We start from the raw sequence: 21,126 nt of genomic DNA on the forward strand, positions 1-21,126 counted from the left end.
CATCTCTTTGCATTCCAAACAACAAACAACAGTCCCACTGAAAACAACGCAATCTTACCCCAAAAAATCTCAGTTCCATCTAAATATGGCTTGTTCTCACCTCAAAAAAACCCCTCAAAATTACTCAGTTCCTTAGCCTCTAGGGTGAGATGGGGTTGGAAGAAGATTGGGAGAAGTGGGAACCAGTTTTGGAGGGGTGGGATTGGGGTTGTGTGGGTCTGGGTGGGTGGGATGTATTCTAGCAATAAATAAAGCTTTCAGAATTATTTATTTCTAGCTCATTCATTTTGAGTCAGGTCTGTTGGTTTTGTTTTTTTTTTTCAGAGTGCCACCTTCTCAGCTGATTGTGTTTGTGTCCTCTTTTCTCTCCTGCCTCTCTTTGCCTGCTCTGTTTTTCTCTCAGTGTCTCCCTTGATCCAGGGCAGCTCCCACCAAAGCCCTTGCCCTCATTTCATTCCCAATCCAGGAGCTGCAACCACCATGGGTGAAGTTATGAAGGCTGGCAGTGAAATGTCACTGTAGGATCTTGCTGCACTTGGCTTCTGGCTCCTTGTTAAGAGCTTTGCCTTCAAGGGCAGGAAGATCTTTTCCTGGCTGGGAACTGGAATTCCAGCCCCTGGGAGCGTGTGCCATGGATGCCAGAGGGGCATTCCCGAGGCTCCCAGGGTGCTGCTCCTGCCGTGCCTCCCAAGGAGCTGTGCAGGGCCAGGGGACAAGGTGCAGCAGCTGTGTTGGTTCTGCAGTGCCACAAGGGCCCCTGGTTCCATGAGTTTCTGCACTGCCAACAGTGGTTCCTGGGTTCCCGTGGTGCCCTGCTGTGTCACCATGGATATTTGGTGGCATGAAGTTCCTCAGTGTCACAATGGCCTACCTGGCTCCATGAGCTCCCACAGTGTCCAAATGGCCTCCTTGGATGGGCAGTGTCACCATGGGCCATTGGCTCCATGCAGCCCCGCTGGGTCACCGTGGGCTCCTTGGTTCCGTGAGGTTCTGGGGGTGTCTCCATGGTCTCCTTGGATCCACAGTGTCACAATGGACCACTGGATCCACGTGGCCCTGCTGTGTCACCATGGCCCCTTGCTTCCATGGGACCCCAGGGTCACAATTGACTCCTTGCTTCCACGTCACCCCCTCAGTGTCAAAATGGCCCCTTTGTTCCATGGGGAACACAAAAGATTTATAGAAACATGGAGCAAATCCTGCTTAACACAGCTGGGAACATCTGTTTGCATTCAAAAGAGAGCTTAAAGGTGAGGATGGCACCAGCAGCTTCCATCTGCAACAGAGATCCAGGGAAAGGACAGGGACAGAGAATTCAGCTGGGAGACTCAGAGAATTCTGCTTCCAGAGATCATTTCTGGCCACACTGTCCCTTGTAGAAAGGTGACACCATTCCAGGCAGCCTGTACTGAGCAGGTGCTTCCTGAGTGGGGGTTGTTGTTCAGGAAACCTGCTCAGGCTTTTCCATTCTTTCCTTCCCAAGAGGAAAACTTCTCCTGGGCCTGTGTGCAGGCAGAGCCCTGAGGAGAGCAGGTGGGACACGGTGCAGTGGGCTGGGACATGGAGCTGCAGAGCTCAGGGACAAGGTTCTGCTGCAGGGCACAGGGATGTCAGTGCCAGGTGGGCCATGTCAGACCTGGTGAGGCTGGGGCTGAGGAGCAGCTTGTCCAAACAGGGTCAGCCCTCAAGGGGCTCATTCTTCTACATGCCCAGACCTCCTAAGGAGACATTCAGCATCAAGATCACCTGGGAAATGCTTCTATCAGCTCTTCTCTGAAGTGGAAAATAAAAAATACTCACTTGACTAACGAAAAAGGTCATGAGGTGCACTTTTTGTGACACTGTGGGAAGTTGTGGAACCAAGGGATCACTGTGGCACAGTTGGGCCCATGGAACCAAGGGGCCAGTGTGACACTGTGCGGCCTCATGGAAACAAAAGGCCATTGTGAGCCTGCAGGGCTGTAACACCCCAGAACACTGAAATGCTGGGGGTTACCAAAGGCTCCTTTACTTGAGTTTGGTGCACAGGAGAAACACCAACCAGATATTCTCACTATGGCCAGATGAAAGAATATTCTTCTTGTTAGGAAGGGATCCATAAGGATCACCAAGTCCAGCTCTTAAGTGAATGGCCCACACAGGGATTGAACCCACAGCCTCAGTGATACCAGCACCATGCTCTAACCAACAGAGCTAAGAGGTCAAAATGACACAAAATTTTACTGGCAAAATATTGACAATCAAGGAACTTGAGCAAAGGGTTTCATACAACATGCACTTCAACATAAACCTCTTATCATAGCACTAACTTCATTAACTTATACCATTTAACCTAAAAAGCTTTAAGCCTTAAGATGTTAAATTACCCAAAAATGTTCGAGGTAAGTTGGATTAGAAGAAGAAGAAATACTAAACAACAGAAAGACAGAAGATCTGTAGAAAGACACACACACAGGCACCAACTGCTCGGGTTCCAGCGTTGCCAACAGAGGAACCCCAGGAGAAGGCAGGATCCAGACCATGGGCTGACCTCGAGCTTCGGCTTTTAACCCCCTGGGCCTCCATGGGCCCGCCCCTGGGGTGGGACTGCCAGTTGATTGCCCAATCAGAGTCAGGGTAGGCAACAGCTGCTGGTGTGTGATTGATTGGCAGCTGGGCCAATCAGAGCTGGGTTAGGACCACCCCTGCTGTGTGATTGATTGACAGCTCAGCCAATCAGAGCTGGGTTAGCACCGCCCCTGCTGTGTGATTGACAGCTGTGCCAGGCCAGGGCTGGGGGTGGGGCTCTGTCCCACCACAAACCAAGGCCTGACCCGGCCCTGGCCCCACACGGGCATTCCGAGCATCCCAAGGGGTCTCGGGACATCGATCTCATCCAGCCTCTGACAGCGACCACGGTGACACTGGGGAACCTCATGGAGCCGTGGGTCAGTGGTGACAGTGAGGGTCCAAGGACACCACGGTGACACTACGGAACTGTTGCATCCCAAGCCAAGGAAAGGGATGCTGAGGCTGGGATGCCTTGGAGGAAGCTCCCTTCTAAGTTATAATGCTGTAGAGACATGTTATCCCAAAATCCCTTGCACCTTTATGTTAATCATTTAAGTTGTGTTATTCCTTTTCCCTCCCCACTTCTCAAAAGTTCTACATTCCTTAGATACATCATCCCTTGTCTCCTCCCCAGTTCCAGAATGTTCCCTGCTCCTGCTTTCCCTATTGGTCCCCTGTCCCTTGCTTTTCCTCCCCTGAATCTCTGTTGGTTGTTGCTCTTCAGTCCCTCCTCTGTGCCACCCCTGCTCCCTCAACCCACTGGCCCTCAGGTTTGATGCTCTGCCCCACTGTCTCCCTATATAGCCCTGGGCCAGGCTGTATTGTGTGTTCTTTGTCCCTGGACGCCTTCAGCGTGTAGTTGAAATAAACTGCCACTGGAACTCCACACAAAGAACCCCTCCTGCCTTTTCATTCTCCGCCGACATTCAAATGACAAAGCGCAGCGTGAGCGTCTGGTGTGCAGAGCTGTCCGTCCTTCCTGGCTGAGACACTCTTGGAAAGGCGGTGGCTTCGGCAGCTCCTGCTGCGCTGCAGCACGGAACCTCATGGAACCGTGGGTCAGCTGTGACAATGCAGGTCCAAGGACACCACGGTGACACTGCGGAACCTCATGGAACCAAGGGGCCATTGTGACACTGTGCTGCCTCATGGAATCAATGAGACCATTGTGGAACTTGGGGGCCCCAAGGAACCAAGGGTCCATGGTGACCTTGTGGAGCCCGCAGTGTCACAGAGGAGCCGTTGTGACACAGCGAGGGCGCATGGAGCCGAGGGGCCATTGTGACACATCAGGGCTCTGTGGAACCACAAAGCCATTGTGACATTGCAAGGCCTCAGGGAAGCACGGGGCCATCGTGACACTGCAGAAGCAAGGGGGACATTGTGACACTCCAGGGCCTCATGGAACCAAGGAGACCATTGTGACACTGTGGGGTCCCACGAAACCAAGGGAACATGGAACAGGTCTGGCTGGCTGGGGCTCCTGGGGACCACCTGACAGGTCCAGCTGACCTTGGCATGTCGAGGGCTGCTTCTCATCTGCCCCTGAAGCACTGGGGCTCTGGGCTTTCCTTCCTATGGGACAGAACTGTCCTTTTCCTCCAGGGGCCTATGGCCAAAAGTGGGATTCCTGCTCCAAATTTCCTTATATATACAAGGATTGTTCCCAGACGAAATCTGCCAGGAGAGACCGGTCTGGCTGCCTTGGCCATCCCGGGGTGACCTCTCATCTGCCTTTAAACTCTGGGACCATGTGCTTTTATATCTTGTGGGAAAAACCATCCATCTCCATCAGGCACCCATGGCCAAAATTGGGCATCTGCCTCCAGAATTCCCTATATCCAAGGATAGCTCCCAGACGAAAGCTGCCAGGACTGACAAGTCTGGCTGGCCTTGGCTTCCTGAGGGCTGGCACTCATGTGCCTCTCGAACACTGGGGCTCTGTGCTTTCCTTCCTAATGAAAAGAACTCATCTACCTGTCCAGGTGCTCCTGGCCAAAATTGAGATTCCACCTCCAGAATTCCTTGTGTCCAAGGAGAGCCCCTAGACGAAAGGTGCTAGGAGGGACAAGTCTGGCTGGCTTTGCCTAAGGCTGGCCACCTCTCATCTTCTTCCAGAACACTTGGATTTTGTGGGGTTTTTTTGCCTATAGGAAAAAACCATCCATCCTGACCAGGTGCCCATGGCCAAAATTGGGATTCCACCTCCAAATGTCTGTAAAATCAGGAATTGCCCCCAAGTGAAATCAGCCATGACAGAAAGGTCTGGCGGCCCTTGGCCTCTTGGGGGCTGCCTCTCACCTGCCTTCAAAACACTGGGGATCGATGCTTTCCTTCCTATGGAAAAGAACCGTCCTTCTTATCTACACAGTAATGGCCAAAACTGGGGTTCCACCTCTAAAATTCCCGATATCCAAGGGTTGCTCCCAGGCAAAATCTGCCAGTACCATCAAGTCTGGCTGGCCTTGGTCTCTGGTGGCTGCCCCTGCCACACTGGGGCTCGGTTCTTTCCTTCCCATGGAGATCCCTGTGACACTGTGGGCACCTCATGGAACCAAAGGGATCATTGTGGCACCACTGGAGCCCATGGAACCAAGGGGCCATGGTGACACAGCGGGGCTTCATGGACCCAGAGACCATCATGACTCTGTGGGGCCTGATGGAACCATGGAGACCATGAGGACCCTTCAGGGCCTCGTGTCATCAAGGGAGCATTGTGACACCTCAGGGCCTCCTGGAAGCAAGGGACCATTGGGACACTGTGGGGCCCCATGGAACCGAAGGAACATGGAACAGGTCTGGCTGGCTTGGCCTCCCAGGGGCCACCTGACAGGTCTGGCTGATCTTGGAATGCCAAGGGCTGCCTCTCATCAGCTCCTGCAGCACTGGGGCTCCATGCTTTCCTTGCCATGGGAAAGAATTGTTCGTCTTTTCAGATGCCCATTGCCAAAATTGGTACCCTCCCTAAAAAAAATCCTATAAGCAGGAGTATTTCTCAGAACAAAACCTGGCAGCTCTGGCTAGCCATGGCCTCTGGTGGTCAGCTCTAATCTGCCCCTGGAACAATGAGGCTCTGTTCCTTCCTTCCTATGGAAAAGAACTGGCCTTCTTGTCCAGGGTCCATAGCCAAAATTAGAATTTAGCCTCCCAAATTCCATATATCCAAGGATTGCGAGGATATAACAAAAATAGCCAGGACAGACATGTCAGGCTGGCCCTGTTCTCTGGTGATTTTCTTAGACTATGAGCTGAATGTTTTCATTTGAAAACACCTTGGAGAGTGCCCAGAGATCTCCCAAGCTGGGATTCTGGGGCCTCGGGCACATGACCACTACATATGGACAAAGGAGCTCTGTGCTCTGTGCTGTTGTGGTGGTTTTGCATCACACAAGTGATGTCCTGAGAGAAGCTCCTAGCAGTTTGCTCTGTGTCTGACAACAAAACCAGTCAGTAATTTTCTTTGAGAACTGACAATCTATTAAACCACAAAGGAAACTGCAGACACCTCTGTGAAGACACAAGTTAAAGAGGAAGAAGCCTGGCTGGGTCTCTTTCCCTTCTGGCCAGCACAGAGGTGCCAAGGCCGGGCCAGCCCCCGTCTGGGCCGGGGCGGGCCGGGCGGCTCCTGCCGTGGGGCCGGGCCCCTTCCCAGGGAGCCCGCCAGGCCCCATCGGCTGCCGGGCAGGGGAGGGGAGGCCGCGGGGCCGAGGCCGGGCCGGGCCGTGGCTGCGCTTGCTGACATCTGGCCGCTGCCGAGCCCTGCCCCGCCGCCAGCCCGGGCCCAGCCAGGATCCGCCGGGCCCCAGGAGCAGCCCCGGGCCGGGCCGGCTCGGCCGAGCTTCTGCCGCCCTTGGGCTTGGCCCGCAACCAGCGGGCAGGGCCAGGAGAAGCCATCGGCCCCGGCCGTGCTGCTGCTCTGCTCTGGCCTGGCTGCTGAGATCCTGGCCCTGCCCCCAGCGCCGCCCAGCCTGACACAGCCCCAGCGCAGCCGCTGCACAAACCTCCATGGCAAAACAGCTCCGGCCGCAAGGACCCAGCCCGGCCGGGCTCACGCAACCATCTGCAGGCCCCGCCTCAGATATTGACTCTTCCCGTGCTTCCATCCTCCCTCCAGGGAGAGAAAAGGACAAAGTGCAGGCACACACAGGAGCAACGTGAAGACACCGAGGTCAGTGAAGAGGAAGTTGAGTCCCAGATGGGAGGGATGAGGAGATGCCTTGACCTTGGGGCTGAAATCCTCTGCTAAAGCTATGGAGAAGGATGGAATTGATCCATCAGACTCTCTTTTTCCCTATAACGCATTGGAAAGAATGGGGAGATGACTTGTTCAGCAAAGGCCTCCATGCAAAAGGAAGCAAATGTTGCAGTAGCTGTGATCCCATGAGAAGTTTGAACAGAGAAAGGGAGCAGAGTGATGAGACCCTGTGCCCTCAGGGAGAGAAGAAGAAGACCGCTGTTCCCAGAGATGAAGATGATTTCAGAAATAGATGAAGAAAACCTTTGCTCTTAAACAGCTCATCTTTAAACCAATACCCCATAAGCTCACATGGCCCATAAACACAGCTGTGGGAAAAGCTGTGAAAAAATGGGAGGGACTTCACAATTGCAGATTTTTTCAGGCAGCTGCTACTGGAGGAACTGAAAAGCCATGAGAGAACTGTTTTCTTGTGAAGAAGTTGCCATAATATTAACAAGAGGAACTTCTCTCCCTAAGTCAAGTGAAGAAAGACTATTCTAGTGGTGGAAAACTGATAGGCTTTGTCTCTTTACATTGTCAGGTGGTATGGAGAGAGGAAGTGTTCTGAAAGTTTTGTTCCGATTCTTATTACTCTTTCTTTTAGTTACTATTATAAACCTTTTTAAAGTTTTGAGCCTACTCTGCCTTTCTCCTAATCCTATCTCAGAGCAGGAAATTAGTAAGTATATTCTAGTGAGTGCACTGGTAATTAGCCAGCACTGAACCCACCACACTAATTGATGCATTGGCCGAGAAGTCTCAAATTGAATAACCAAAACCACTACAGAAAACTTCCTGATGAACTGCCCCAGACCACAGGGAAATCAAGGCAGAGCCATGGTTTGTCAGGACTTGCTTGATCCTAATGAGCCCCGTGGTGCATTTGGAGCTGAGCCCTGGAACCTCAGGGCCTGAGAGGAGATTGCACAAACCTTTCCAGGAGTCAAAGGCAGAGGAAAAGCCCAAAGTGTCTCAAAGCATGAATGGGACCCATTGAGGTCCATCCCCAACACAGGCCCCTCATGGACTCCTTGGAGGAGAGAATTGGAGGCCAGGATGGCACAGAAACCTCTCAGAGACTCAAAATGGCACAAAAACCTCTCAGTGTGGAAAGGAAAATCCAAAGTACCTGAAAGAAGTTGAGTATCTCAAAGTATTAATGAGCCCCACTGAGTTTCAGCACAAAACTCTCAAGGGACTCGTTAAAGCAGATAATTGGGGCCATGATTGCACAAACCTCTCCCAGAGTCTGGATCCAAAGGGAAACACCAAGTGCCTTAAAAGAACTGAAGTACCTTGAAGCATTAATGAGCCCCACTGAGTGTTGTTCCTGACAAAGCCTCTCCAGGGACTAATTACAGCAGATAATTGGAGGCCATGATTGCAGAAAGCTCTCAGAGACTGCAAGGCAAAAGCCAAAGCCAAAGTCCTTTGAAAAACCTGCAGTGCCTGGGAGCATTGTGGAGCCCCCGGGGCCATTCCTGAGCAAGGCTCCCCAGGGACTCCTTCCAGCAGATCCTTGAGGCCACTGGGATGTGGGCTAGGGGGGGATGCTGAGGGCAGGACAAGGGGCTGACAGTGCCCAGCCTGGCTGGGGCTGTGCCAGGAGGCCCCAGGGCCTCAGGACAAGGTGTCTCCTGACAGCCCTTGGTGGCACAGACCCTGCTGTGCCCCAGGCCACCAAGACTTGGCTTCTCTTTCTCCCCACCTGTCATCAGTGCCTCCAGTTCTCTGCTCTGCCTGGGGCCTGGGGACACTTTCTCACTCGTGTCCCTCAGTGGGACCCATTAAAAGTCAAAGAAACTTTGGAGTTGGATTTTGAGTTTCAATTCTTGAGGGGTATCTTCAGCTGCCTCTCAGGGCCTGATGTTCAGGGCCTGAGCACAAAGCCCCAGAGGCTCATTCAAGTCCTTGTGCTGTGTCTGTGCTGCTGAGCTGGGCCGGGCTCCTGGCACAGAGGGTGATGCTGGTAAGCAAGCAGAGCTTCAAAAGCACATTTCTCTGGATGAGCAGCTCTTCTCCCAGCCCAGCAGGGCTGGGGCACTGCCTGCAGCCAGCGCGGGCACAGCCCAGAGGCACAGAGAGCTTCAATCAGTCAGGGCTGGGAAGGTGCTGAGAAGTGCCTGGGGCAGAATCACTGCCAGCCCTTGGCACAGGAACCTCTGGCTGCAGGACAATGCAGCTGCAGCTCCTGCAGTGATCTCCTCAAGCTGGAACGTGCCAATGCCCACAGCCCCTGTGAGTCCATTCTCTGATGGTCTCTTGTGCAGAGCAGCCAGGGGTGCCCAGGGCTGTCCTGCAGAGCAGGGTCCTGCAGCCCAGGGCGCTGTGCTGGCCCAGGGACTCTGCTGCCTGCCAGGGACAGCTCTCAGCCGGCCCGGGGAGCTGCTGCCAGCGCTGGCCAGAAGCTGTGGGGGGAAGGAGCCACCCTGAGCAGGGCAGGTGCTGCTGCTGAGAGCTGCTGGCTGGGGCAGGGCTGCTCCCAGCTCCAGACCAGCCTGGGCACAGCTCCGGAGGACACTTCCCAAAGAAGGTAAGCCTGGGATTGCTGTAAAGATCAGCAGCTTTCCTGAGACTGTTTTCAATTTCCTGTTTGGAATAGGATCAGACAAAAAGATTTTTGCTTTTTATACAATTTTCATGTATTCATAGCTCTGTAGACTACTATTATATTGTTATAAAATTATAATCCTTACTTAACTCTATTAAACTCTTAATTAGCCCTATTAAACTATGATTATATACTTATTTAACTCTAATCCTTAATTAACTTTAGTACATTTCCTAACCTTTCTCTTAGATTGTATAACAATAAGCAAGCTGTCTATATCCATTTTTAAAATACTATATAGTCTTATTATCAGGAAGAGGACCTACAAGAACATTTTGATTTTTGACCAGAATGTGAGCAGTCATAACTAAATGTCGGGCAAAGAAGCTCTTGGACCTTCTCCAAAGGGTTGAGTTAGGGGTGTGTAACTTGGACAACTGAATCTCCTATTTGATGTTCCTGTTAAATATCCTAATTAATCAACCTTTATAAATTGTTGAAAACAGGAGCCGATTGAGCCTCATCCCCTCTGGGACACCTGGAAGCTTCCAATAAAGGCCTGGTTTTTACTTTACTGTTCTAACTCTGTTGCAAGGGTTTGTTTATTTTTTTTTTCTTGTTTGATCATAGACAACAGGGGGATAAGAGAAGCAGAACAGGAATTGTAATCCCAGAATGACAGAACATTCTGAGTTGAAAGGGACACACAGGATCCTCAAAGGAATGTTTGAACATTTACAGAGACTCCAGAACTGTGACTTTGGGTGGTCAGTCTCCCTGCTGGGAGCCTCCCAAAGGGCCTTGAGCCACTGCTCAGCCCTGGACAGCAGCAGCATCACCTTGGCAGGGCCCAGCAGGGCTCTCCTGAGCTGCCCTTGCCCAGCTGCACACAGACCCTGCCCCAGCCAGGGCCCTGCACACAGGCAGGTTTCTGTAGGGCCGGGCCGAGGGCACACGGGGTGGGATGGGCTCTGTGAGCGCTGGCAGGGACAAGGCACCTCTCAGGAGGGAATGTCCAGGCCCAGGGAGATGCTCGGGGAAGCAGAGGGGGCTGAACAGAGCAGTGCTGGGGGAACAAGCCCATCCAGCCCCTCACCTGCCCTCAGCCACAGGGAATCCTTTGCCTCTCCCATCTCTCAGTGCAGCAGGAATGCTGGGGATTTCTGACCTCAGAGAGCCAGCAATAATGTGTGGGTAGGAAAACAAACCTAAAACCAGCTCCTGCCATCTATTTCCCTTAGAAGTGGGAGTGCAGATGCTACCAAGCAAGTCTGCAGTAGGAGTGATTGCCCTGACAAATGCTGAATATCCACCCTTGTCCTTCTGCCACATGGCCACAAACCCAGGGCAGCAGGGCAGGGATGGCTCCTTGAGAGCCCCCACGCACAGCCCTGGCTGCTCCTGGCACACTCAGCCAGCACAGCTGGAGCTCAGGCAGGGACCTGGGTGAAGGTTTGCCCAGAGCAGGAAGAAGGGTGGGTGAGTCCCAGCAGGACAGGCTACAGGGAATGGCCCAGGTTTGGCTCCAAGCAGCCTCTCCTGACTTGTCACTGTCCTTTCTCCATGAACAGGTGCCCATGTGCAGCCACAGCCAATGTCCAACAGCAGCTCCATCAGCCACTTCCTCCTGCTGGCACTGGCAGAGACGCGGCAGCTGCAGCTCCTGCACTTCTGCCTCTTGCTGGGCATCTCCCTGGCTGCCCTCCTGGGCAACGGCCTCATCATCAGCGCCGTAGCCTGCGGCCACCACCTGCACACGCCCATGTTCTTCTTCCTGCTCAACCTGGCCCTCAGCGACCTGGGCTCCATCTGCACCACTGTCCCCAAAGCCATGCACAATTCCCTCTGGGACACCAGCACCATCTCCTACACAGCATGTGCTGCACAGGTTTTCCTGATTATCTTCTTCCTTGGAACAGAGCTTTCCCTCCTGACCATCATGTGCTACGACCGCTACGTGTCCATCTGCAAACCCCTGCACTACGGGACCCTCCTGGGCAGCAGAGCTTGTGCCCACATGGCAGCAGCTGCCTGGGCCAGTGGCTTTCTCTATTCACTGCTGCACACGGCCAATACATTTTCCCTGCCCTTGTGCCATGGCAATGCCCTCAGCCAGTTTTTCTGTGAGGTGCCCCAGATCCTCAAGCTCTCCTGCTCCAAATCCTACCTCAGGGAACTTGGGCTCATTGCAGTTAGTGGCTGTTTAGCACTTGGTTGTTTTGTGTTCATTGTTTTCTCCTATGTGCAGATCTTCAGGGCCGTGCTGAAGATCCCCTCTGAGCAGGGACGGCACAAAGCCTTTTCCACCTGCCTCCCTCACCTGGCCGTGGTCTCCCTGTTCCTCAGCACTGGTATATTTTATTACCTGAAGCCCCCCTCGATGTCCTCCCCATCCCTGGATCTGGCCCTGTCAGTTCTGTACTCGGTGGTGCCTCCAGCCCTGAACCCCCTCATCTACAGCCTAAGGAACCAGGAGCTCAAGGCTGCAGTGAGGAGACTGATGACTGGATGCTTTCAGGAACATTAAACTGCTGGCCAATTTCTGCCAATCACTTGTAATAAAAGTAATCTTTGATACCTCTTGTTGGTTTAATTTTGGACGTTCTTTTTTGTTATTTGTCTTCTTAAATATCATCCACAAAGAAATGCCATTGTTTGTGCCATTTCCCATTTTTTTTCTCTCCACCTTCCCTGTGGCCACAGACTGTGTCAATGAGGGGCTACACTCTTGGTGGCTTTAAAACGGACTCAAGGATCTCCCAGCAGAGTTTTCTGCAGAGCTGCCCTTTTGTTGCCTTCTCTGGAGCTGCAGCAGCAATGTCTGTGTTCAGAGCTGGGGGCAGATCAGTGCTGGCACAGCAGCTCTGCTCCTGCTGGCCACACCATTCCTGATCCAGGCCAGGAGCCATTGGTCTTCTTGGCCACCTGGGCACACGGCTGGCTCATGTCCAGCCTGCTGTCCATCAGTCCCTGCAGGTCCCTTTCTGCCTGGCTGCTCTCCAGCCCCTCTGTCCCCAGCCTGGAGCGCTGCAGGGGTTGTTGTGGCCAAAGTGCAGGACCCGGCACTTGGACTTGTTCAACCTCACCTTGTTGGATTTGGGCCCTGGATCCAGCCTGTCCAGGGCCCTGTGCAGAGCCCTCCTTCCCTCCAGCAGATCCACACTCACATCCAGCTTGGTGTCATCTGCAAAGATGTCCTTGGTTCCAAGGGTCCCCTCAGTGTCACTATGTCCCTTTGGTTACACCAGGCCCTGCACTGTCACACTGGTCTCCTTGCTTCCATGGGGCCCCAAAACGTGACAATGGCCTCTTTGGTTCCATGGGGCTTCACAGTGTCACAATGTTGTCGTTGGTGCCGCAGTTTCACAGTGGCCCCTTGGTTCCATGGGGCCCCAGGGTGTCACAAAGGCCCCATGGTCACATGAGGTCCCACACTGTCACAATGCTCTCTGGGGTTCCACAAGTCCCCTCAGTGTCACAATGGACTCCTTGTTTCCACGAGGCCACACAGTGTCACAACGGCCTTCCAGATTCCTTGAGGCCCCAGAGTGTCACAGTGGCCCCTTGGTTACACAAGGTCCTGCAGTGTCACAATGTCCCCTTGGTTCCGTGAGGCCCCGCAGGGTCAGAACGGCCCCTTGGTTCCACTGGGCCCTGGACTCTCCCAATGCTCTCCTTGGTTTCGCAGTGTCCAAATGGTGAAACCCCTGGGTTCCACCAGGCCCCGCAGTGTCACAATGGCCTCTGTGGTTCCACGAGGACCCAGGGTCACGGGGGACTCCCTGGTTCCATTTGGCCCCAGAGCAGCACAATGGAGCCCTGGTTCTATGGGGCTGCACAGTGTCACTCTGGTCCTCTCAGTGCCACGAGGCCCTGCAGTGTCACAATGGCCCCAGAGTGTCCCAATCATCACAGAATGACAGAATCAAACAGGCTGGAAAAGACCTTGGAGATCATCAAGTCCAACCAATGCCCTAATACCGCCTTGTCTCCCAGACATGCCACTAAGTGCCACTGCAGAGGGACAGTGACTCTGCCACCTCCCCCCTGGCCTGCCCATTCCAATGCCCACTCACCCTTTCTGTGAAGAACTTCTTCCTCTTGTCCAGCCGCAACCTCCCCTGGTGCAGCTCAAGGCTGTGTCTTCTTGTCCTGCCCTCCAGCAGATCCACACTCACACCCAGCTTGGTGTCATCTGCAAATTTGGTGATGGTGGGCTCGATCCCCTCAGCCAGATCATCAGTGAAGATGTGAAACAGGACTGGGCCCAGCACAGATCCCTGGGGGACAGCAGCAGGGACTGGACCCCAGCTGGATGCAGCACCATCCCCACCACTCTCTGGGCCCAGCCTCCAGCCAGCTCTTCCATCTCCCAGCCAGGAGGGAACCTGCCCAAGCCGTGGGCTGCAGCTTTTCCAGGGAATGATGTCAGAGACAGTGTCAAAGGCTTTGCTGAAGTGCAGATGGACACATCCACAGCCTTTCCCACATCCACAGCTGGGTCACCTGGTTATAAAAGGAAATCAGGGTGCTCAGGCAGGACCTGCCCCTCTTAAATCCACGCTGGCTGGCTCTGACCCCTCAGCCATCCTGTGGGTGCCCTGTGATGGCTCTCAAGGTGATCTGTTCCAGAACCTTGCCGGGCACCGAGGTCAGGCTGACAGGCCTGGAGTTCCCCAGATCCTCCTTCCAGCCCTTCTTGGGGATGGGCTCACACTGGCACCTCCAGTGCTCTGGCACCTCCCTGCTGAGCCAGGACTGATGGGAAATGATGGAGAGCAGCTTGGGGAGCTCATCCACCAGCTCCCTCATCCCCCTAGGATGGATCCCATATGATCCCATACACCTGTGAGCATCTGAGTGGCTCAGCAGGACCCCAGCTGCTTCCTCCTGGACTACAGGGGCTGTTCTGCTCCCTGTGCCCATCCACCAGCTCAGGAGGACACTTGTCCTGAGGACAACCTTTCTTTTCATTGAAAAACTGAGGCAAAGAAGGGTTTAACTACCTCAGCCTTTTCCTCATCTTTAGTGACTGCATTTGCCACCATATCCAATAGTGAATAGATGTTGTCCTTGCCCTTCCTTTTACCACTGATGTATTAATAAAGATATATTTTTATAGACCTCTACAGAAGTGGCCAGATTGAGTTTTAAGTTGGCTTTTGCCTCTCTAATTTTTTTCCTATGTGGCCTAGCAACCCTTTTAAGGGTTTCCTGTAATACCTGACCCTCCTTCCAAAGATGATACACCCTCTTTTTTGCTCCTTAGTCCTTACAACACTCCTTGCCCATCCAGGCCGGCTGTTTCCCTCGTCGGCTCATCTTTCAGGACACTGGCATAATCGGTTCCTGTGCCTTCAAGATTTCTGTTTTGAAGCACACCCACCTTTCCTGGACCCCTTTGTTTTTAATGGCTGCTTCCCAAGGTACTCTCAAATAAGTCTCTTTAATAGGCCAAAGTCTGCCCTCTGGAGATCCAGTGTAGAAGTTGTATTGAGGCCCCTCCTTTTTTTCACCAAATACTGAAAACTCTGTAATTTCATGGTCACTGTGCCCCAGATGGCCTCCAACCCCCACATGTCCCACCAGCCCTTCTCCAGTTCACCAGTTTGTGAACAGCAGGTCTGGGTAGTCCCTCCCCTGGTGGGCTCACTCACCAGCTGTGACAAGAAGTTGTCCTCATACACTCTAGGAACCTCCTGGACTGCCTCTTCTCTGCTGTGTTGAGATCCCAGCAGATAGCTGGCAGGTTAAAGGCACCTACAAGCACAAGGTCTGGTGGTCTTCAAACAGACTCTGAACTTTTCAATTCAGAGAAGAGGTGACAGGAGCATTCCCCAAGTGATATTGATGCTGAATGTCTCCTTGGGAGCTCTGGGCACGGGGAAGAATGAGCCTCGTGCAGGCTGACCCTGTTTGGACAAGCTGCTCCTCAGCCCCAGCCTCACCATGTCTGACATGGCCCACCTGGCACTGACATCCCTGTGCCCTGCAGCAGAACCTTGTCCCTGAGCCCTGCAGCTCCATGTCCCAGCCCACTGCACCGTGTCCCACCTGCTCTCCTCAGGGCTCTGCCTGCACACAGGCCCAGGAGAAGTTTTCCTGTTTGGAAGGAAGGAATGGAAAAGCCTGAGCAGGTTTCCTGAACAACAAACCCCACTCAGGAAGCACCTGCTCAGTACAGGCTGCCTGGAATGGTGTCACCTTTCTACAAGGGACAGTGTGACCAGAAATGATCTCTGAAAGCAGAATTCTCTGAGCCCTTCAGCTGAATTCTCTTGTCCCTGTCCTTTCCCTGGATCTCTGTTGCAGATGGAAGCTGCTGCTGCCATTCTCACCTTTAACCTCCCTTTTGAATGCAAACAGATGTTCCCAAGTGTGTTAAACAAATGTTGTTCAATGTTTATGCAGAGATTTTTGGTTCCTCATGGAACCAAGCACACCCTTGTGACACAGCGGGGGCTCATGGAACCAGTGGTCCATTGTGACATTGCCAATTCAAGAAGACCATGGTGACACCATGGAACCTCATGGAACAGAGGATCCATGGTGACACAGCAGAGCCACAGTTGCAGCAGCAGCAGCGGCAGCAGCGGCAACAGCAGCAGCAGCAGAAAAAGAAGCGACTTTGTCGAGTCCCTCTTGCTCCTCCTCTCCCTCTCCCGCTGTCCCGCAGCCTCTCCCGCTCTCCCTTTCCTGCTGTCCCCTCCTCTCCCAGTCTCCCTCTCCCCCTGCTGGGCTGAGCCATGCCCCCGACCCGCCCCCGGCCCCGGGCGGGGCTGTCCCGTCCCCATCCCCGTCCCCGTCCCCGTCCCCGTCCCCGTCCCCGTCCCCGTCCCCGGCCGTCCCGCCGCGGTCTCGCCCCCGCCCGGCTCTGGCCGTGCTGGCGCTGGCGCTGCTGGGCGGGCATCAGTGCCTGGGGCTGGGGCGGCATCGCCGCCCTTTGGCTCCGCCTGGCCCGAGCCCGGCCCCGGCCCCGACGTGGGCTCCAGTCCCGGCCCCGGCCCCGGCTCCTCCCGGGCCCCGCGGAGGACACAGGCGGCGCGGCCGCTGCCGCCGCCTCCGCTGCGGCTTCCCCGGCCCGAGCTCCGCCGCTCGGCAGCGCGGCCGCCGGCCCCGAGCCGCCGCTGTCCCGTTGCCAGCAGAGAACGCCTGGGGATGGCCGGCCCGGGGCGCTCGGGGGGCGCTCGGGGGCCGCTCCTGGCCCCGGGCCGAGCGCTGACAGCCGCGTCCCGCCCGCAGGGAAGGCGCAGGAGGCCCTGCAGGAGCGGTACCGGCTGGGTTCGCTGCTGGGCAGCGGCGGCTTCGGCAGCGTCTTCGCGGCCACGCGGCTCTCGGACGGCGCCCCGGTGAGCGGCGGGGCCGGCGGCGGGCGCAGGAGGAGGAGGAGGAGGAGGAGGAGGATGGGGCTGGGCTAGGCGGGGGGCGAGCTGAACCCGCTGCTCTCCCTTGCTCGCAGGTGGCCATCAAAAGGGTGCCGCGGGATCGCATCCGGCACTGGGGCGAGCTGGTGAGTGAGCGGGGCCAGCGGCAGAAGCCGGGCCGTGCCGGGCGGGGATGAGCCGGGGCCCGGCAGGGTGGGAGCTGCCGGGAGCCCTGCAGGGAGAGCGGGCGTGGGCTGAGCGGGGCATGCAAAACATCCCGGGCTGGCTGAGGGCTTCCCCAGCCCCGGCACGGCCTCAGCCCCACTGACGGCATCGCGCTCCTCCCGCAGCCCGACGGCACCAGCGCACCCCTGGAGGTCGTGCTGCTGGCCAAGGTGGCCTCTGGCTGCGCTGGTGTCATTCAGCTCCTGGAGTGGCTCCAGCTCCCCGACAGCTTCTTGCTGGTGCTGGAGCGCCCGGAGCGGTGCCAGGACCTGTCGGGTTTCCTGGCGGAGCGGAGGTTCCTGCCGGAGGAGGAGGCGCGGGGGCTGTTCCGCCAGGTGCTGGAGGCCGTGCGGCACTGCACCAGCTGCGGGGTCCTGCACAGGGACATCAAGCCCCAGAACATCCTGCTCGACCTGGCCACCGGGCAGCTGAAACTGATCGACTTTGGCTGTGGCGCCTTCCTCCAAGACACAGCCTACACCCAGTTTGCAGGTGAGCCCTGCCAGGGGATGCTCCTGGGCATCTCATGGCCCAGCCGGGGTGCAGCACCGGGGCTCCCCCTATAGCAGCTGGGACGGGATTAATGCTGGAGCCAGGTTGATTTGGGTGGGGGTGTGAGGGGGTCCAGCTCCCAGCCCTGCCGACAGCCTTTAGCACCCACTGTGCCCTGGGCTGGGGCTGGAGCTGGGGCAGCCAGCCTGACAAAAACCCCCATGGGGGTAGCAGAGAGGGGGGTCTGACCCTGTGCCCTGGACGGTTTGGTGTGCAGGCGAGGAAGGGCTTGGACTGCTCTGCTCCCCTTGTTTGCCTTGGCTTCTTCACATTTTTGGGGGGCTGTGCAGGCAGGGAGTCAAGTGGGTTTCTCCACCACTGGGTGAGTTTTTCTTTTGTGTGTCATGGTTGGGCCTTCCCAGGGTTTCTGCTGCCCTCTTCCAGCACCAGTGGCTTCTTTTCCAGCCCCGAGTCTGTACACAAGTCCCAGGTGCTGGTGAGAGGGCAGCGGTCACCCCGTGTGCCACTGGGGCAGCCCCCACATGCCCAGGGGTGCTGGGGCCAGGCTCTGGGAGCAGCAGCATCCCCCTGCTGAACTCTGTGTTCCACAGGAACCCTGTCCTACAGCCCACCAGAGTGGATCCACCACCACCGCTACCACGGCGAGGCAGCGACCATCTGGTCCCTGGGCCTCCTGCTGTGCCACCTGGTCATGGGCAAGCACCCGTTCAGGAGGGGCCAGGAGATCATCTGGGGGCGGATCTTGTTCCCACGACGGCTCTCTCAAGGTGGATATTCATCTCTGGCCACGGGGCAATACCAGTGCTGGGAGACAGCAGCAGCTCGTGGGCATCCCACTCTGGCAGCTGCTGAGGAGGTGGCACAAGTCCTGCTCTCCTGCTCTCCTCCAAACAGAGAATCCATGGGGAAGTTCAGGCCCAGCTCTGGGCACACCCAGCATGGCCTGGGCATGGGAACAGGGGGAGCAACTTCTCCAACTGACTGGTGATTCCTGGTTTCCCTCCCCAGAGTGCCAGGATGTCATTAAGAGGTGTTTGTCCATGCAGCCCATGGACAGGCCATCCTTAGAAGAGCTTTTCCACGATCCTTGGGTGCAGGGTGTTCCTCTGCCCTAGAGGATGGGAGAGATCCACGTGCACAGTTGGATCCAGGGGCCTGGCAGGTAACAGCTCCACACATCTCTTGGCAATCAGTGGCAAAGCCAACCAGACAGGTTTTGTGCTGCCTGTAGCTCTGAGCAGGGGTCAGCAGAAGGGAACACGCAGCTCTGGGTTGGAGCTGAGCTGGACACCTGGTGTGGCAAGCACTGGTGGCCACCATCCCCCGGGTTTTGCTTGTCCGGGTTCCCTGACAGCTGGGCCCTGGGCAGAACCCTGACAGCCTGGTCTGGCCCCAGGGAAGGAGAAGGAGCCCCTGGAGAAGCTGCACCAGGTGGGGCTGCTGCTGCTGGAGACACCAAGGACAACCTCAAGGATGACAATCTCTTCCTCGGCCTGGCCAGCTGAAGATGATGGACTTGGATTCTGGCACCTTCTCCAAAGCCAGGCTCCACAGGGAATTTGCAGATGAATCCACATGCAGGGGGATGCTCCCAGATTTGGGCATTGCTCAGCCTGGCCGGGAACCAAAGGTTCCCCCTTTGCTGGGGCGGATGCAGCTGATCCTTCAGTCGGCTGCCAGGCTGCTTTTGGCAGGGTTGGGGGCATGGGCTGGGGTGGGTACGAAATGGGAGTGGGCTCCTGGCCCTGCCAACAGCCTCCAGCACCCACCGTGCCCCGGGCTGGGGCTGGGGCTGGGGCAGCCAGCCCGACACAAACCAACCCCCATGGTGGGAGCAGAGGTGGGACTCCAGAACCTGTGCAGGGCCTGCTTTGCTTTGCAGGCAAGGAAGGGCTTGGGCTGCTCCACTGCCCTTGATTGCTTTGGGATCACCGTTATTTTGGGAGGCAGTGCAGGGGGAAGGGAGAAAGCCTGGGCTTCCCTGTCCTGTGGGTGGGTTTTTCCCTGCCATGCAGGGGTTGTGCCTTCCTCAAGCCCCTGACAGAGATAAGATTTTTGACCTTTTTTCTTGTTCCCCTTTTTGTCTCTAATTTATTTTCAAGCATTTGTTGTGTGTTTTTCTAGAGGAAGCGTTCCAGGTGGGGTCCAGTCTGGATGGGGAAGTGCTTGGGAGCAGCTGCGGGGTGGATGGGCCGTGCCCTTGGAGAAGGCTGAGGACATCGTTTGGGACCAGCTTTTCTTCCAGCGGTGGATGGCGTCAGGTGGATCCCGTCTGCTCGGCATGGTGGGATCAGAGCTTTGGGGAGATGGCAGCGAGCACAGGAGCATCCTGCTCCGGGCAGCTGCTGAGGGCTGGATGTGCCGTGGCTGGCTGCAGGCTGGGCACATGTCCTGCCCTCCTGCTCTGCTGCCAAAGGCAGCAGTGATGGGCAGCTCTGGGCACCGCTCTGGGCACGGCCAGCATGGCCTGGGCACCGCGGGCGGCTGGGACAAGGGGACAGGAGCCTTCAGCTGACGGGCGCTTTCTGGTTTCTCTCCTTGCAGCCGGGCTCTGCGCGTGCTGAGGCTGCTCTGGGCTCTGCCAGGGCTCTGCTGGAGCTCAGCACCGGGCCAGAATCAGCCAAAGAAGAAATGGTGTGCCCTGCAGCACAGCCTTGCTTGAGCATTTCAGCAACACAGCTCAAGTCTGCAGAGTGTACACCGCCAAGGGAAAACATGCCACCACCCAAAAAATAAACTTGTTCAATAGCTTCTGAAATGAAATCAATCTGGAATGACCCCAAATGGCATTTTGCAGCTTGCTCAAGCTGTAGCTCAGCCCTTCTCTGAACAGTTCTCTCTCCCACCTGCCTTTTACTTCCCAACTGCTCCCTCTTTTCCCCCAGTGAGTTCCCAGCCCATGGCAGTCTCCATCACACTGCTGCCTTCCTTGGTGCCCCTCACCACGAGGAAGGCTGAGCCCCCGGCTTAGGGACTCATCCTGTCACTGGCTGAGGAGCAGCAATGTCTCAGAGGTCTGGTGGGATTTTAGTGTCATTCAGAGCTGCTCTCCAGCCCTCATCTCTCCTCACTGCTGAGTTCCCACTCCCTTTTCCTTGTCTTTCCAGCAGAAGGAGCTCTGTGAATCCCCTTGAGCCTCCCCACTCTTCCCAGCCCACGCACCCACCTCAGTTAGGCTGAAGCTGCAGCTTCTCTGTCTCCTCTGGCACACCAGTCCAGTCCCCTGTGTGGGGAGCCCCAGCCCCAGAGCACAGCACTCAGCAGTGCAGCCCGGGCTGGAGCAGCTGCCCTGCAGCCCTGGCTTGGCTCTTGGTGGCAAGGGAATGCTCCCTGTTTGCAGCTGTCCCTGCAGGATGGCCCCAGGGCAGAGCCCAGCCGGGCTCCCACTGCAGCCCCTGAAGCTTGGGGCAGACAGTGGTGCCAGAGCTGAGGTTCACGGGGAGCACCCGCAGCTGTGCCTGGCACTCTGTTGCCGTGTGTCACAGTGCAGGCTGGCTTGTACTGGGTGAATGGACCAGCCCCTGCTTTGACTGACAGGGGCCTCGCCCATCACATCTCTCCCGAGGCTGCAGGCATTTCACAGGCCAGAATCTGAAGGGGTGCAGCCAGAGGGCCCTGGGGACTATCTGTTGGTCAGACACCTGGCACAGGCTGTGCAGATGGGCTGGGGAGCCCTGAGCCCTCTG

At 56.1% G+C, this 21,126-nt stretch overlaps 2 protein-coding genes and 2 pseudogenes across 2 annotated transcripts; 3 read left to right on the forward strand and 1 right to left on the reverse strand.

The window, feature by feature from the left end:
- LOC128820668 (uncharacterized) overlaps window positions 1–21,126 on the reverse strand; it is a 1,438,581-nt pseudogene that overhangs the window by 1,266,747 nt on the left and 150,708 nt on the right.
- LOC128820667 (uncharacterized) overlaps window positions 1–21,126 on the forward strand; it is a 2,212,279-nt pseudogene that overhangs the window by 727,259 nt on the left and 1,463,894 nt on the right.
- LOC128820729 (olfactory receptor 14C36-like) lies at window positions 10,808–11,920 on the forward strand. The gene has a single exon (XM_054001550.1). It carries the CDS (start codon window positions 10,933–10,935, stop codon window positions 11,863–11,865), a length of 933 nt encoding a protein of 310 aa, XP_053857525.1. The 5' UTR covers window positions 10,808–10,932; the 3' UTR covers window positions 11,866–11,920.
- Window positions 15,929–20,203, forward strand: LOC128820770 (serine/threonine-protein kinase pim-1-like). The gene is made up of 6 exons (XM_054001604.1): window positions 15,929–16,687; window positions 16,798–16,848; window positions 17,053–17,419; window positions 18,031–18,207; window positions 18,449–18,602; window positions 18,837–20,203. Exons 1-5 carry the CDS (start codon window positions 16,085–16,087, stop codon window positions 18,553–18,555), a joined length of 1,305 nt encoding a protein of 434 aa, XP_053857579.1. The 5' UTR covers window positions 15,929–16,084; the 3' UTR covers window positions 18,556–18,602; window positions 18,837–20,203.

This window comes from Vidua macroura, chromosome 30 (genome assembly GCF_024509145.1).
Source record: "Vidua macroura isolate BioBank_ID:100142 chromosome 30, ASM2450914v1, whole genome shotgun sequence".
Taxonomy (NCBI): Eukaryota; Metazoa; Chordata; class Aves; order Passeriformes; family Viduidae; genus Vidua; species Vidua macroura.